Source organism: Trematomus bernacchii, unplaced genomic scaffold (assembly GCF_902827165.1).
Source record: "Trematomus bernacchii unplaced genomic scaffold, fTreBer1.1, whole genome shotgun sequence".
NCBI classification, from domain to species: domain Eukaryota; kingdom Metazoa; phylum Chordata; class Actinopteri; order Perciformes; family Nototheniidae; genus Trematomus; species Trematomus bernacchii.
The window spans coordinates 6492255-6509166 of record NW_022987973.1 but is presented as its reverse complement, the minus strand read 5'-3'; the positions used below and the strand labels follow the sequence as shown (position 1 = coordinate 6509166).

The 16912-nt window shown below is 40.0% G+C and overlaps 1 protein-coding gene across 1 annotated transcript; it reads right to left on the bottom strand.

Moving 5' to 3' along the window:
* Positions 1-117: 117 nt before the first annotated feature.
* dbndd1 (dysbindin domain containing 1) lies at positions 118-16100 on the bottom strand. The gene is made up of 4 exons (XM_034116145.1): positions 15688-16100; positions 12028-12171; positions 7477-7614; positions 118-1475 (listed from the first exon to the last, which is right to left on the bottom strand). Exons 1-4 carry the CDS (start codon positions 15716-15718, stop codon positions 1321-1323), a joined length of 468 nt encoding a protein of 155 aa, XP_033972036.1. The 5' UTR covers positions 15719-16100; the 3' UTR covers positions 118-1320.
* Between the last annotated feature and the right edge of the window lie 812 nt (positions 16101-16912).

Genomic DNA, 16912 nt, shown 5'->3' with positions numbered 1-16912 from the left:
TTTGTGAAAACACCATCTACAGTTGCCGTTGCTGTTGTGTTAAAATGTTAGGGGTTGCCACACAGTACCAAATGGGGCTGCACTCAAAGTGTAGTTAGTAAATGACAGGAGAAAATGTTCTTTTTGATGACTTTTATTTATTCTTCCATCATCCCAGTGTCATTTGATCCATCTTGCCACAGTATTCAGAATTATTGGCACTCCCGGTATAGACAAGCTAAACGTCAAATAAATGCATCAAGTAATCAGCTATAACCCTTTCTTTAAAATATGTGAAATATTGCATCATGAGTGGAAAGAAATCTTTCAAAAGATAATTACAAAATTGTTGGCACTTTATTGTGTTTTTGGCATTCATGCAAAGTTCACTGAAGTCCACCTGATGCAATTCTCCCTTTATTTCTAACTGCTTCACCCATCAAGTTAATGCATCCTCAAACTTTAAAGAACCAACTCTAATTACTCCAGCACTCTGAAATAATAAAAATGGGATTTATTTAAACATATGGTTGGACCATTGTTTTGCATATAACTTGTTACTTATTTTTGTTAACCTGTTCTATCATCTGTACCAAATGCCAATAATTCTGGGGGGCACTATTTTACAATTCAGTGAGAGAAGTGCAAAACATTTTATTTAGGCAATCATAATAACAACAATACACATTCTTCACTAAGATGAAGAAGGTATGGTGGATATAAAGAGCGAGGCCTTACTGACATCTACTTCCACTGATCAAGTTACCTTTATTGCAGGCAACAGAAATACCCTGTCACACTTCTTAAGTGATAGCCTTAGCAAGATATTTCATTTTGAACAGCTATTGATTTGTGTGTCTAATCATATCCTGGTCATTCAATTTGAATCCCAAAGTCTGAAATTCACCATGAAATGACTAGGCACACGCTTAGGACACAATTTAGGAACCAAATCAAACTGTCCAGGCTATTTCACACCCTGAGAGGCTGTGAGGATGGAGGTGCTGTTATTCTGCCGACCTCATACCCTGTCTGTCATCCAAAAACAAAGATTACAATTGTATGTCAGTCCAGAGTGCATTAAGAACCCTTTGATGAAAATCACAATTATTATTATGTGTAGAGAGAGGGAGAGAGGAGAGGGGGGGTGTGTGTATTGCACATCTCAACATGTTGGAGTACAGAGCTTGTCCAGAGCTCATCCTGAACACTGTTAACGTTGTGTGAGTGTGCAGGGGCAGATTTGGTCCGCTTTGTTGTTCTGCTCTGGCGGTGTCTTTCTTTCTTTCTTTCTTTCTTTCTGGCTCTGGGTTTTCTCTCTTTGCTGTTTCCCGTCAGATGTCACGGCTGCTTCGGCCTCTCCAGCTTCATTAAGGGCTCTGCGGTGTCCGAGTCGCTGTGATGCTTCCTCTCCCGCGGGTGTTCAACTCTGCTGCAGCGTGTCCACGAGGGAGAGCGCATGTACCCTCCTCTGGGCAGTACAGGCTGGTGGGAACCTGGGGACCAAACACACAATGAAGTTACAATGAAGTTACTAACAGGCATCCTGAGTCTGGAAGATACTAATATGGAAGCAGACAGAAGGAAATCATTTCCTAATTCTGTCAGCTTGCACATAACTATAACTTTATAATACAATGTAATGGTACTTGGCGTCAGTATACAGCTTAACACCGGCTGATGACATATTTCAAAGTAATATAACTTAACTGCAACAGATACCTTACAGATAAAGTTGGTTTCTCCCAACCATCAGCAAATTTAAAAGGTATAATGACTTAAGTATAATAAACTTCTGCTTGTCTTATATTGTACTTCTTAAATATATATGTTCAAATATATAACACAGTATTCATGTGTTAATAGGCCCAATGTTTAGTTTTAAGGAATGAGCTGCCAACAAAATTAATTAAACCCTCTGGAGAGCTGTGAGAGGTTTTTTTATGACAGCATTTTCAAGTATCAAGATTGATTTACCTACATTGGATTGACTTTACCAATTTATAACAGAACTTATGAAGAAATAAACCTCTAGTGAGTGGCCCAGCCCTTCCTATATTTTTCTGTATGTGGCCCTCAGTGAAAAAAGTGACACCCCTCGTCTATAGCATACCTACACACTCTGCATGTGCGCACACACACACGCACACGCACACGCACACGCACACGCACACGCACACACACACACACACACACACACACACACACACACACACACACACACACACACACACACACACACACACACACACACACACACACACACACACTGTACATGCCAGCTATTTCTAGATAGGCAACAGGTTCTTGTAAATGCGAGATTACAAGCTGTGAAAGTGTCATAATGCTTAGATTGGATAAGAAACTTTAAAAAAAGAATCTAATTTTGATTATGATCTCCAAAAGCATTCCTCAAACCAAAAGCTGCTTTCGCTTTGTAAAATCCAGTAAACACATAAGTACTATAACAAATGTTTTAATAATACAAATGTTATAAAATACAAATATTTATTTGTTCAGTTTTGTTGTCGTTGCCGTTGCCGCTTTACACCACTTGGTGGTGATGTCCAACCTGTCAGGAGAACAGAAAGACGACAGGGGAAGCTGTGACTTGCTCTATTCACACTTCCCAGTCTAATGTTGGGGCTCTGGAAGGTCACACTGGGAACCTGGCTCATATATCTCCCTGAAGCTACACCCATAACCTCACACACATTAGAGACTGACAGACGAGGAGAGAGGGAAAAGAGGGAGGAAGAAAAGGCGTATTGATCTAAAAAGATTGATGGCGTCTCCACTGGATTTTAATGAGGGACAACAACCTCCTCAGCAGCACGGAGGCGTCAGCAATGCCACGATCACCTGCTTGATCGGTTGTGTGATTACATTTATGTGTGTCTAATCTGTTTTAACCAGGAATAACAATTTTCCATTCCTTGAATACTTTCAGATTTTTGTTGACCTGTTTTTACCCCTGATGAACATACATTCAGGAAAATAATTGGAACACACTAAGAGAAATGTTTGCACACCTGAGAGGTGACGTCATGTCACACAACACACATATTTTCCTTTTTACTCTCTCGCTCTCTTGCAGTCAGAGTACCCGGAGCGATGGCGTACTGCACTGTACTCCTCCTGTGCTGCTGGATAGAAGCCATTTGATTTTTCAGTCAGCGTGTTGCTGCATAACTCAATGTTTCTTAGACACTAGACTCTCCTACAGAAAACATTTAGGCACAGGAAAACAACCGTTACATTTTCCGTTCATATGTGCACAAGCGCACATGCAGAGTGTGTGACAAAGACCTCCTTATTAAACCCAACTAGGTAAACAATACTTGTTTTATGAGTGTTGGTGAATTGGGGCATGTCTATTTGTCAAAGGTTAAAAGCCAAAGCAGCCCCAAAGGCAGTAAGTTTAACATTCAAAGGAGCTTTTATAGAGGATTTATTAAAATTGGTCTTGTGGTCCTAAAGGATAAATGGATAAATAACAACTGAATTACACAAGATAGGAAGCTGACACCCTACAGGCTAACATTTCATACATGCTTCACTTGTGGCCACAATCCAAGCAGTGACATCCCTGCAGGGGTTTGACAGCAGATTGTAAACTGATCATTAGGGTGTGCCCCTCTTATGCAGGTGTGTTGTGTTTCAAGTCGATTGATCTGCTATGTACCACACAACACGTATAAACTGTTAGTTAAGAAACACTATATGGACAATACATTTATGTTTCTGTTTCCCCTTTTCTGCATCACTTCGCACGTCTACTTGTCAACAAATCCTCAGCCAAATCCTTCAAACAAACTCCCGTTCTCAAACACGACTCAAATCAACCATACAAAAACACACTGCTTATTAATATTCTGAAATGTCGTCTGCTCAAACTCCGGAGAGAGGAAGATGGGAATGGACAAATGGAAGAAAGACAGCATGGTAAACAAAACAAACAAGAGACAAGCATCTATAAATAATGTGCTAGTGTAGTAACTCAGAGTACGACATATTATGATAGTGTAAAGGCTTTTAAGGACCAGGCATTGTTCCCAGCAGGGAAAAGTGAATAATTCAGGAAGAACCTACATTTAGCATGAACTCGCTCACCCATTTGTCTCCTCTCCTCTTCCTTTAACCTCTCCCTCAACTCCTACATGCCCTCAACGCACTGGCACACACTCAGCAGTTTCCCATAGAGAATAATGCTCACACAGCACAGCTCAATTCTACCACATTTGCATTGCAACCTTTGACAAAAACTATTGAAATCAAACATTTTTCAACAGCCCCCGCCCTGAACACACTGATGACTTACCGAAACTCATAAATCCTTGCATGAAAGAAAAAGGCTGAATAATTGCTGAGGATTTAACGAGATCCAGGAATTCAGATGTAACAGAACAGCTGGGATTTATGGATCAATCCATCGTCCAATTGTGCATCGCTGTTTGCATAAATCCTTTCTCACACACACACACCCACCCACTGCCATTGTCTGAACAGCCCAGTATCTGTATGGGAGGATAGATGTTCTTGTGTGAAATATATCATGTTGCTACTTTAGATTGCTGGAGAATTACGAGAAGTGTATTTTCATAATGAGGATGCTTGAATTTTTCAAAGGAAAAAATATGAAGGGGCAACGACAGCAGAAATCAAATGCACAAATCAAGCATTAGCGTCCTATTGTATATGTGACTCAAAATGATCACAGCATCAAACGTCTGCAATTGAAATAGCCTCATTCCAGAAAGCTAATTGTATAGAGCTGTGTCTTTCATGTCTTTTGTGATCATATGATTTTCTAAAAGTGTTTTGCTTGAGTATCAGCCTGAAGATTTTCTATAGCAAACGTTGTTGCCACATCTGTCTGGGATTTTTATACTTTCATATACAAGCCATGAAAGAGGCAGACATGGAGACAGAGATTGGGAGTGAGGGATGGAGACAAGCTAAGAGACAAAGGGTGAACGAGAGGAGGATTGTGTCTGAGTGAGACAGCTCAGAGGTAGAAGCGGGAGCGCTGAAGAGAGGCACTGATAGATCTCATGTCGAAAAGGTTAAAGACTTTCTTGGAGGAGAAAAATAGGTTTGCCACTTTTCAGGTGGCTGATTTATTTGTATTCAAGGTTAATGTTGGTAAAAATACAACAGGAAATGACACACGCTGCTCATTGTGAGGTTGACAATTGTATTAACTAACAATAAGAAGAGATCAATCATCTGAATATGTCAGTCTGAGAGTGGAAACATTTAATCATTGTAGGATTTTCTTTTATCTCTCGCAACGGAGGCTATGTAAATGAAATCAGTTAACATCATTACAGCTGCACGCCTCCTGACAGCAGGTCTTCAGCTTGATAAGAGCAGAGCAGCGGATGTCCGGCTTTGCAAGGCCTTGGACTAAAAGCTTCTGGGCTGTTGAGAGCAGCTGAGGCCGGATTCTGCTCGGCTGTGTGAACATGTGTTTAAAACATTTAGGAAGGACAATATGTATGGCATATAAGTATAGTTTACCAACTTGTTTTATAGGTTTATGTTTTTGGTATTTAATTATGTTTGCATATGAGAAGCTGTAAAACATTTTGAGCTATCATCATTAACCACACTGAACTGAAATGAATTAATCATTGCATAATGTGATTTCTAATGATGCATCTAATCTGAAATAATGAATGAAATTACTTTTGGATTAATTGTGTTTCCCCAGTAGAACAATGCTATAAATGACTTGATTTCACTTTTGAAAGGAAGCATAGTCATTAAGATGTTTTATTTAAGACAGTTGAATGTCATAGTTAAAAGACTGCAGTGCTGCAAAGTCACTAAACAGTCTAAAGTGTGAAGCATCAAACAGCAGACGGAAACAGTTAGCAAGCAGGTGAAAATACAGGGGCATTTAGCAGCTAAAGAGACAGATATTTCCATCAAATGGCTAAAAAGAAGATATATATAGGACTAACATTAATCAGGAGGCCAGAAGCACAACTCCCTATGAATAATAATGTCGCTCCATAACACCAGGATGTGTAAAAGTAGCTGTTCACAATACTTAAGGATATAGCATATCAATGTTGCGTTCACAACCTGTTTCAGCTGCCCCTACGCAGGCAAACACATGTTTTAATGCAGTTTTACGTAGATCCATATGATCTGTAACTCTGTCTGTAAAGAAACATTATGGCATTTATCTGGTCATGTTTTTGTTTTATTGTTGTACTTGTACTAGCAGAGACTACGCTCAATGCACAAGGTTTTACTAAGAAACAAAGAACGTAGGTCTTTGAAGTCATAAATGCGCCTCTGCTACTTTAATTTAAATAATTGGCAGTGGAGCTGCAGACAGCAGCATATAGCACAGATGGCCCATTGGGACCATAACTCACACTTAACGCTGTGCCGCGATATGATACATTAGAAAAAAAACATAAAAAAAGAAGTGAGATAATGCTGTGAAAGGAATATATGCTAAGTGAGACATATAAGAGAAAATAAGAGTGACAGAAGCATGTAGAAAAGTATGAGGAAAACCCAGATTATTAACATTTTAAGATGTCTGTCTGGAAGTACGGCTGATGACCCAAAATCAGTCAAGCACTGTCCTTCTGTGGATTCAAACTGTGAAGTCCATTTAGTTCTTTTAATGTCATTGTCCCCAGAGTGATGAATATCTGTTTTGAACCTTTAATGTATTCTCAGACAAAGTAGAATAATTGGTTTCGCCCTCAGTCGATGAAAGTGTCACAATCGAAAGTATGACATTTTTATCAAGAACATTTCTTCTTGCTTTTTGAAGGGCACAGTCCATGGTCAGAATATAAAATACTTCTAATACATTGTTTAAATGACGTCGAGAGACCTTTAAATCTTATGCTACCTTGAAATCCTGTGTGCATGCTGAAGAGAGAGTTCACTGTCCGCATGCAGGATGAGGCTCTCAGGTCATAAATAAAACATGGGCAAAGATTTTGTGCTTCCTCTTGCGCATCAGGGGAGAAAGACGACTTAGTGTTTATGCTGTACAGTACCTGCTGGGTGACACACATGCAGGGTCTGCTCTTTAATATACAATTGTGCATGACGCTCAACAAAACAATGTCTTCTTTATTACTGCTTTCCAGAATGACGGAGTTCCTAGTTGACATTTTTTGACAGACTTGAAATAAAACAGTTTTACATGAGAATCAGAAAGGATGGAACAATGTAGAAAAGGCAGTCAAACCTTTAGGGGAATTTATCGAGACACTGCAATGTGTTTCCAAGGAGTCCCTGAAGGGAGTCACTCAACATTTAAAATCATTACTGATCAGCATGATGTAAAATACCGTCCAGCTAACACACACACACGCACGCACGCACGCACGCACGCACGCACGCACGCACGCACGCACGCACGCACGCACGCACGCACGCACGCACGCACGCACGCACGCACGCATTATCTGTGTTTATTGTAAAACCATATACATATCATTTTTCAGCAGGCCTTACCTGCTGGGGACTCGTTGTGGGTCTCCTCGTCAGAGTCAGCAAAAACTTCAGCCAGCTCCTGGTCGGACATGTCCGTCAGCTCAGTCAGATCCAGGAGGTCAAAGTGCACCTCCAAAGAAGACACACTACTCAGTGGTTCTGTGAGGCACAGGGAGAAAGAGGCATACTTTTAATCTAGAGGGAGGATGAGAGATGAAAATGATCCACTAGTTTTTCTGCTGAGAGTGTAGAATAAAGAAAAATAAATGAAGTACCGCATATATTCTACACAGAGCTCCTCCGCCCATCATGCAACACTCTTGCATCTTCATTGTTCTCATAATCAGATCAATAGATGGCTCACAGCATTGTAAAATCTATTTCCAACAAAGAACAATTGTACTCTTTCATTCGCCTACATCTCTTGCAAGGATAAGTCTCTGTACTTCAGTCATATTTCTCACAGTAGATGACTTGAATATGCCTCAGAGCTCCCCACTCTACACCTGTGTGTTAATGCAGTCAGAGAATAATTGAAACAAGAGCCAAGGAGATGAAAATAGCCAGTCTTTAACACATTGTGATCTCCATCTTTCCCCTGGGTGTGTTGCACCTGTTCATTTCTGCACAAAATTCCTCGACAGGCAGGAGTCACTGCTGCTTCACGGGGTCACATTTAAATCAACGTGTGAGGCTCAGCATTCCAAACAGGCTGACCTCAAACCTCATATGGTAATGTGATGGAAGACAAATGTATTCAAAGACTCTGTATTACATACATAAATCCTAGCGAGGGTCCAACAGCATCTGCTTGTCTCAGCATCGCTCGAGTTAGGAACATATCCCTGTGTAATAGAGCTGAACTAATCTGCCATTATAGTGAGAAAGATGTTTGGAGACAGCACTGAGGCAGGTGTGTTTGTATTTCCTTATGAATCAGTGGATGCCTGTCTGCCATGCAACGTCAAGACTGAATTAAACACTTCACTAATTGTTTGTGGGCGTGACTTTGTGGAGAAAACGATGGGTTATGTGACAGGTTGAAAGCTGTTATTGTCCCATGTTGTTCCCCTGCTGTTTTCCAGGCTGTTTAGACAAGGCTGTAGGTTGAAGAGGCAAAACCCACTCTCCTGCTGCTACTGTTGAATCTAATTCCCTGCATCCTGCTTAAGCACATATTAATATAAAGAAGACTGATCATCACGCTGGAGCAGTGGCTGGTGATGCGATAGTTAATAAAAACACTCAATATCATAAATACCGGGAGACACAATGAATATAACATAAGTAAGCAGTGATTTGAGAGAATGCAAATAAGGATATGAGCAATGAAAATGTAGTAAGACTATGTTCAAGGGGATGAAACCCCAAGACCAATGTCCCCTGTCCTTTATTTTACAAACCTTCTGCTCTACTCCAAATGTACAGTCAGTTTTTCCGTCATGTTTACATACAGGACTAGGTCACATGTCGGCCAAGACCCAGGCAGATATGATATGCATGAATATTTAAAAAGTTAGTGGCCAGCATATAAAAGCCCCACAGTAACTCAAGAAAAGAAAAGACTGAAGGAAGACCATAAGAGATGCAGAAAGAGAGAAATAGAGGTGTTATTTGTATAATTTTAGACTTTAGGACGATTAAAAAGCATATCAGAACTAATCCTTTTTAGTATAGTATAATTATTTATGCTATTAGCCATTCCCATTTTGAATGTAGAAGGTTTTAACACTTAAAAAGAGACCACCTATGGGACTTTTAGCTTCTCCCCGCTGCTTACTGTACGTCTTAGCTCACAAATGGCCAGATTATTGATTACATGCAACTTTCATACAGGAATGTGAAAATAGCTGCCTGAGGCTTGACGTCACATTACTCCTTTACAGTACAATAATATAATTGTCTTATAAGTCACTTCATCAAAGGGTAAAGCTCAACAGTTTCCATTACCACCACAATTAAACAGCAGCAAAGAAAAGCAGCAGACAACATTCACATCACTCTGCTGTCTGATAGTAGTTGAATATATTCATTGGAGAAACACTGCATTAAGCAATTACTGGTTGACAAGAATCACATAGAACCTGCCTTTTTCTATTTCTTTCTTATTTCTCATCACTTGCTTTTTGACTGTGTTTTTAAATATATTTGCTTTCCTCTCAGGCTGTGAGGTGCCTGCAAATAGCTATCACTCTTTTTGACCCCCTTTCCAGGGAGAGTGAAGAAACTGGTGGCGGGGATGTTATTAAAGAGGGGAATATGAAGGGAAACGAGGGAGAGGGTGGATGCTGGGAAAAAGAGAAGTGAAGCTATAAGAAAGGGAAATGTTAAAGAATAATAGGGGAATAAAAGAGAAAGTATTTTGCGGAAGGAAGGCATTATAAAAAGAAATCCCTGCATTAGTTTCTGCCATTTTCTTCAGTTGGTTAAAAGGTTATTCACATTCTGCTTTGCTTGTTTTTAACCTCATCTTCCCCATCTTCTTTGTTCCTCTCCCACACCCTTTTTCTTTAAATAATTGATCAGTGCGTTCTTTCTTCCAGGCAGACACACTGAAACAACTGCCTCCATCTCAAAAGCCAATCAGGAGGGCTTTGCGACGGCAGTGGAGAAGACTGACAATAGAGAATTCACACTGAGACCAAAAAAGGGGACTTTGTGCCTAAAGCAGATGATTTAAAAGAAGACTGCCTTTTTCTCACAGCAAGCTACAGTCTGTTGGCCCATACAGTCAAATGTGTGTCGTCTGATCTGTTTCAACTCCTTTCTGGCATATTTTTCATCATTTGCTTGATACCACACTTATGAATTCATGCCTTTGTAGTTCAAATTAAAATGTCAGAAATAAAGGTACCATCAATTCACTGAAAAATAAAAGCATTTTCTCCTTTAATTTAGAATATCACAGCAAGACAAATAAGTGTCTGCAGCATGCTGTCAATTTAATAATCTATCAAAAGGATTCCTTTCATTTAGTTCAGTTAGTTCATTCATCCGTTAGATTCAACGGATGGAACAAAGAATAGGGAGGATGGGTATGAGGGAGGGGTTAACATTTGGGAGAAGGGATAAGGGAGCAAAGGGAATGTGCCTTGCATGCTGAAAACATGTAATCCCCTCCCTCTCTCTACTGGCACATCAGGGCTCTGAGGTCATTTTTCAAATCCGAGAAGCTTGTACTGACATCTAGGCTTTGATTGAGTGGAGAAGATTGAGAAAGGACTACGGTATGAGACAGTATAATAAACAAGCAATGCCAAAAAAACATGTTCTCCTGCATCTGTTGCTCGTGGGTTATTTTCTCCTCACAGCGACTGAGCATGCAGCCATCCTCACTTGTACAGTTATTTTCTGTTGCATTGTTTGCCAATCAACCGCTGACAGGTAAACAAGCACTGATTTCTAACAGCGAATCCATCAATTTGAAAATGTCATAACAGTTTTAAAGAAAAACATGATTTTACAACACCCTGCTGAAATGTTTGATGAATAATGCATGGTTTACCCTGACATGAGTTTATTTAAAGATTTAAATCAAGTGGAAGGAAAGTTTGTGAATCCCACTTTTTTTCTACATGATTTTGACTTCAACTTTACTTGCAGTTGCAAACAACTCAAACTTGCTCTTCTCATAAACCTCTTTTTAAGGGAGGCTGTTTGCTCAAGGTCTAAAAATAAATGTTGAAGATGAACTATAGTCTGTCTTTATGGAAATAAAACTGCAGCACTAGGGAGGAATGGCTTTCCGTGTCATTAAATAAGAAGCTGCAATGTGGCTTTGTGGACAACAAACTTAAATGAAAAATATATTTTAGAGCACGCACTCTTTTTAAAATGTCTGATCAACAGGCATGATCATTTTGATTAAATGTTTTCTCAGGATGGGATCTGTTCTTTCTTTCTCTATGCCACACAAACTATCAGCTGACCTGTCAGGTGGCACGGTTAGTTAGTGGGTCACGTCGAGACACAGACATTAGCTCCTGGATGAGTGGCCTCTCTGAAAAAGTGTTTGGTTGGTGAAGCAGATAAAGGTTCCCTTGTCACCCGTGCAGCCCCAGTATCTGCCTCTGTGCCTGGGCTATGAGTCTGGCACGTACAGGGCAGCTTCTGTGAGGGACTGATGCACAATGAGTCCTTTCAACTCAGACTGAGCTGCAGTGGTCTTTGAGAATGTGGGACTAGAAAACCTGAAATAGGCAGCACTAACTCAGTGGGTTTATAGTTTGGAGCAGATCCACCTGAACTCTATTGGATGAGGATGTAAATAGACCAGAATAAGATACCTGACATGTTGTAGGAGATAGCTTTATGGGGAATTCATTATGTGTTACTCCATTTTACTGCACATCGATCCAGTAGTGACTGCCTCTGAGAAGACACTCTTTAACAGAAGCAGGGTGTCTTCTGTCATCTTTATTCAACATTTGTTGGAAACAAATGTATCGATCAAATATCTTGCTCAGAGCATTTCCACCCATAATTACACTATTATGCAACAATAAATGTTCATCACTGTTTCACATTCTGAATATTGACTTCTCAATACCCTGCACTTCCCTGGGTACTCACGTCTTTTCTCAGCGATGTGCAGGAGGCTTGCAGTGTGCCCCAACAGGCTGCCCTCCTCCTCCTCCCCTGGGTGGTGGAACAACTCCTTGGATATGTCACCGGAGCTGGAGGGCTTCAGCAGCTTCTGGATGTCTTTGTTGGGATCTATCGGCACACATAGGCACAGAACAGATAGTCAGAGGGAGCCAAGAGAACAAAAAGATAGATATGTTGATAGGTTTTTAAATTTTTAATAAAGGATATCTTTAGATATACTGGGTTATTGCTCTGTAGATCTCAGATTAAGCTCCAAGAAAACTGATTTGGGACAATGAAGGGGAAGATATGGGTTTAGTGATCCTAAGCACTAAGAAGAGGCAATTTTGGACCCACTGTTTAAATAATGTTCCGTATTTGTCCTCCACGTTTACCCAATATTACATTTTCCCAGTCAATTACTAAATTAAATTGACATTAATTCTCAGATAACTAACTGCGTCACCAATCATCTTTTCCTATGTCTTTTGTCAATCCTGTATGCATTTCTGTTTACATCTTTGTGTGCATGTGAAAACACAGTGTTGTATGTTGTATAGATATGTGATTCATTGAAAGAAGATTGGTTAACTTGCCTGTTGTTATAGTTGTTACATAATTGTCATTTTAATGTTTCTATAAACAATATGCATTCTGACAGCCTGGCCATGCTTTTGAAACCAACACATCCATTCAAAATTGGAAAACAAGTTCACACAGGCTATTAACAAAGTCTTAAAAATAGATAGCACCTAAAATAGAATCCCTTCAAATGCAGGAGTATGCACAAACTCAGTTCGTCTGTTTGACACAGCTAAAGTGGAGTGAGACTGTGATGAGACTCAGTGAGGTTAGGAGAGGAGAACAGAAAAGCTTTTAATTTAACTGAAATAATACAGAAATTGAAATTGCAACATCGACTATAGACAAATTGCAGGAGGCTCATGTGATTTGGTGGTTACAACAAATCAAGCATGTTGGATTTATTATAGAATAGAGTTTTTATAAATCAAAACTGAAAACTGTGTATGGAGCAACATTTAGCAACATGGCAGGATGGCTTTTTTTTCTAATAACATGTAGATCTGATGGAAAGAAGTGTGGGAGTATAGCAGATTTCTGATGGGCCTCACCAGATGGCTGCTGGTAGATATTTCTTCCTGCAGTATGCTCTTAGACAGTTGAATTTCACATTTCAGTTTCACCGAAAGCTAAGCCAGAACAAGATGGATTCAGCTTTTACTCTGAGAAGCAGTGTTCATTGCATTCTATTGATTAATTTCCCCAGCGAGAAGCCACAGAAACTGAAAGGCTATAAAGTTACCTCTGCTGTTATAATGAAATGTTTGTTCAATATTTAGACTATCTACGAGCAGCTTTGGATTCCATTACCATCACCTTCTTCAGCAAATATCCATAGTAGAAAAAAGCAGGACTTCCATTGCCTTAAGGCAGTTTATCCTCCGTCCCTCCACCAAAGCTAATTTGATCCATTAACTCTAAAATTGGATTGGAAGAGTAGAGGGCTGTTGGAGTTGCAGTGGATTATTAAAAAAAACTTGTAATAATCTATTTGTGTTTCATAAGGAAATATAGAATACACACAACTTTACTGCATATCACATAAAGACATGTTTACATTTTTAGCCACAGATACACCTACCATCTAAGACAAATGCGTGTGTAAATATACTTCTTCATGTATGGCTAAATGTTTTATATTTTGATGGAGATGAGATTGGCTCTCAGTAAGGATGTTTGTTATGTGACAGAAAAAACAGATCTTTCAAGAAAGTCAGAATACAATCTGCGTGTAAAGGAGGACAAGTTTACACAGATTGCCTGATTGAGCCGCCACCTGCGAAAGCGGCTGGGAAGAAGTTAGAATAAAAATCAAGAAATAGAAGTTTATGCAGACCCTGTCTAGCCGTGACTGTCTGTGAATCAGCTAACTCTAGACATCAGACAGACACACAGACAGACAGACAGACAGACAGACAGACAGACAGACAGACAGACAGACAGACAGACAGACAGACAGACAGACAGACAGACAGACAGACGGACAGACAGACAGACGGACAGACAGACAGACGGACAGACAGACAGAGAGAGGAAAAGAAAAGGAGAGAGATGGAGGATGAAAATTATGTAGTGAACATTTGCCAAAGGTTTAATCAAACCCAGTGTCCTGGTTCAATAAATCAATCGCTGTTTGTAACGCAGGCAGGAGGAATTACCATCCTCTCTCAACACCATTTTCACAAGAGCATTTAACTTGATGATTGCTCTTCATCTTCTGTACTTTAAAGTAATTGGATGCATTTATTGTTTTACTATATATCTTTTAGAAATTCTAAATCCAGAGTATATATACTCTGGATTTAGAATTTCTAAAAAGATCTCTTAACATTGATGACCGAATTACTGTGCAGAAGTTAGGGATACGTAGACCCCAACATTCAGTCTCAGTTTATAGTGTTTTGGTGCGTATTCCAAAATATTATCCTCACAGCTATAGGCTTAAATTATGTGGCTGTTGGCACAGAGCAGCCATAAAACAAAAACTGCACTTCACAAGTCCCACTTAGTGACCCATTCCTCTGATACATCATAATAATGTTGTTCACTCTAATTCAATATCATCGTAATGAAGAAATAATCTCCCAATTTGTCATGGGCAGGTAATTCTGGCCCTCAGCAAGAACAAGTAGTGGTTGGATACTGTCTGTAAACAATGATTGGTGGAACAGAGCCATAGCAGGAAGATAACATTACCCATTATATCTGTCCAAATTGCAACTTATAGTGGCTGCAGAGACATTATTTTACCCTTGAGGTAGAACAGAGTAATAAAGCATCATTTTAATAGTGCTTGAATGCACCCTGCTGGTTCAGATGCAACTAATGTAATCTGCTGACAAATAAACGACCCTTTTATGGCTTTGCCTCATAGTATGATATACATGTATATTAATGTATCAAAGCTCATGTTATAATGATATTGTCATATTTATAGACTGTACTTCAAATAGGAACTCAGATACATTCCAATACTCAGCCTACTATGTATACAAGCACAGTTACATTTGCAACCCTTTGACTGTTTAGATGTTACAGTGCAATAGTGAGGCATTGTGCAGAGCTACCAAACAGCACAGGCGTCTCTGGATGGTCTTTACACAAAGGCCACAGCCATCCACTATTGTACTACAATTTGTATTTCAGTCCAGCTTTTGCATGGTTGACCTTCAGTGTGTGGATATAAAAAGACCAGTACTGATGGGCAATAGACTCAACATGAAGCTTTAGTGTAAAATGAACCCTCTACAACTGGATCCTATAGGAGAGGGGAAATGACCAAGGACAGAGCATAGTAAATAGTGCACTGCTATGTTTATACCTTATCTATATCAGTGACTTAATTTTGACAACACAAACACCAAAGTGTAGTTATATGATTTAAACCAGCTCTTCTGACAAATATCATCCAGTCCTCCCATTTAGAAAGTGTCCACACAAATATTATAAAAAGACACTAACTTACTACACACAGGGTATCCAGACCACAAATCATTCCAAAGACAAAGACACTCAGAAACAACCATGCTAGAGAGAAAATAAAGAATAAAAAATGGCTTTTACCTGGGCTCCCTGCCCCTCCCTGTGCCTCCATGCAGCTCAGCTGAGTGTCCTGCTGTTCACCACACCAGCATCAGACAGTGGAGGAGACAAACAGGGAGGGAAGAAGGGAGAGGCAGGGGGAGAGTGTGTCTGTGTGTGCATATGAGAGAGAGTAGGGTTGGGTGGGTTTGTAGACACGGCAAGACCTCTGCTCTCCAAAGACTCTGCTCCTCCTCTTCCTTTTTCTGTTGTCGTTCGTACTAGATTCCCCCCACAGGTGATGTTGGTAGCTGTTCTTGCTCAGTGCACCTGCCCCGCTCTGCCATCAGAGCCGTCTGACTGCTGCACTGCCTCACAGAGCGAGTCCACCACAGAGAGGGAGGTCTGGGAACAGCGACATCACTGAAAATGTCTAAGCCACTTATTTCAGTAAATGCAGCATTGAGAGGCTTGGCTTGGTATGTACAGAATACACAGAGAGTGAGTGAAACAGAGAGAGAGAGAGAGACAGAGAGATATCTAGTACAAAAGAGTGAGAGAAAAAGAGAGAGAGGGAGAGAGGGAGAGAGGGAGCGAGGGAGGGTTGTGCTGGCAGCCTGCCCAGACTCAGAGAGAATGGGGTGTCAGGGAGGTCTATGGGCCACTGGAGAGAGGAAATTGTGTGTGTGTGCCTGTGTGTGGATGAGTATGCCCGTGTGTATGTCTATGACTGTAGCATAACAATGTCTGGATATAGAAGTTATTAAACCTGATGATGGGTCAGTTCATGTCAAATATATACTGCTCAGGCAAGGTGTCAGGATAAACCAATTGCCAAGATTTGTTGCAATCAAACACAGTTGAAGGACATGACAGATGATACAAATTGCATGTCTGTGGTACAGGATGAACACAATACCTTCAGAAAAAGCAGAAAATGGTCCTTCTTTCTGCTTAGGGGGATCTTTTAGTAGAGCTTGCCCTCTAGTGGTGGACTCTAACACCTTCAGGTTGTCATGCCTAGTAAACATCAGAAACCCCAACTCCTGTCTCCTTTAAAAAGAAAGTCAATTTTATTATTATGTAGGCTGATATAATTTTGTCTCTGGTAATTTGAGCAATGTGGTTACCTTGTATTTTAATGCTGCAATCCACAATATGTATTTAAATTGTTCAAGAAATAACAGTATGTTTTTTAATCCAAGTGTTAGATTGTATGGTGTGAATATCGTTGGATTTCCATTTTTCTCCAATTGTCTGTCCAGTA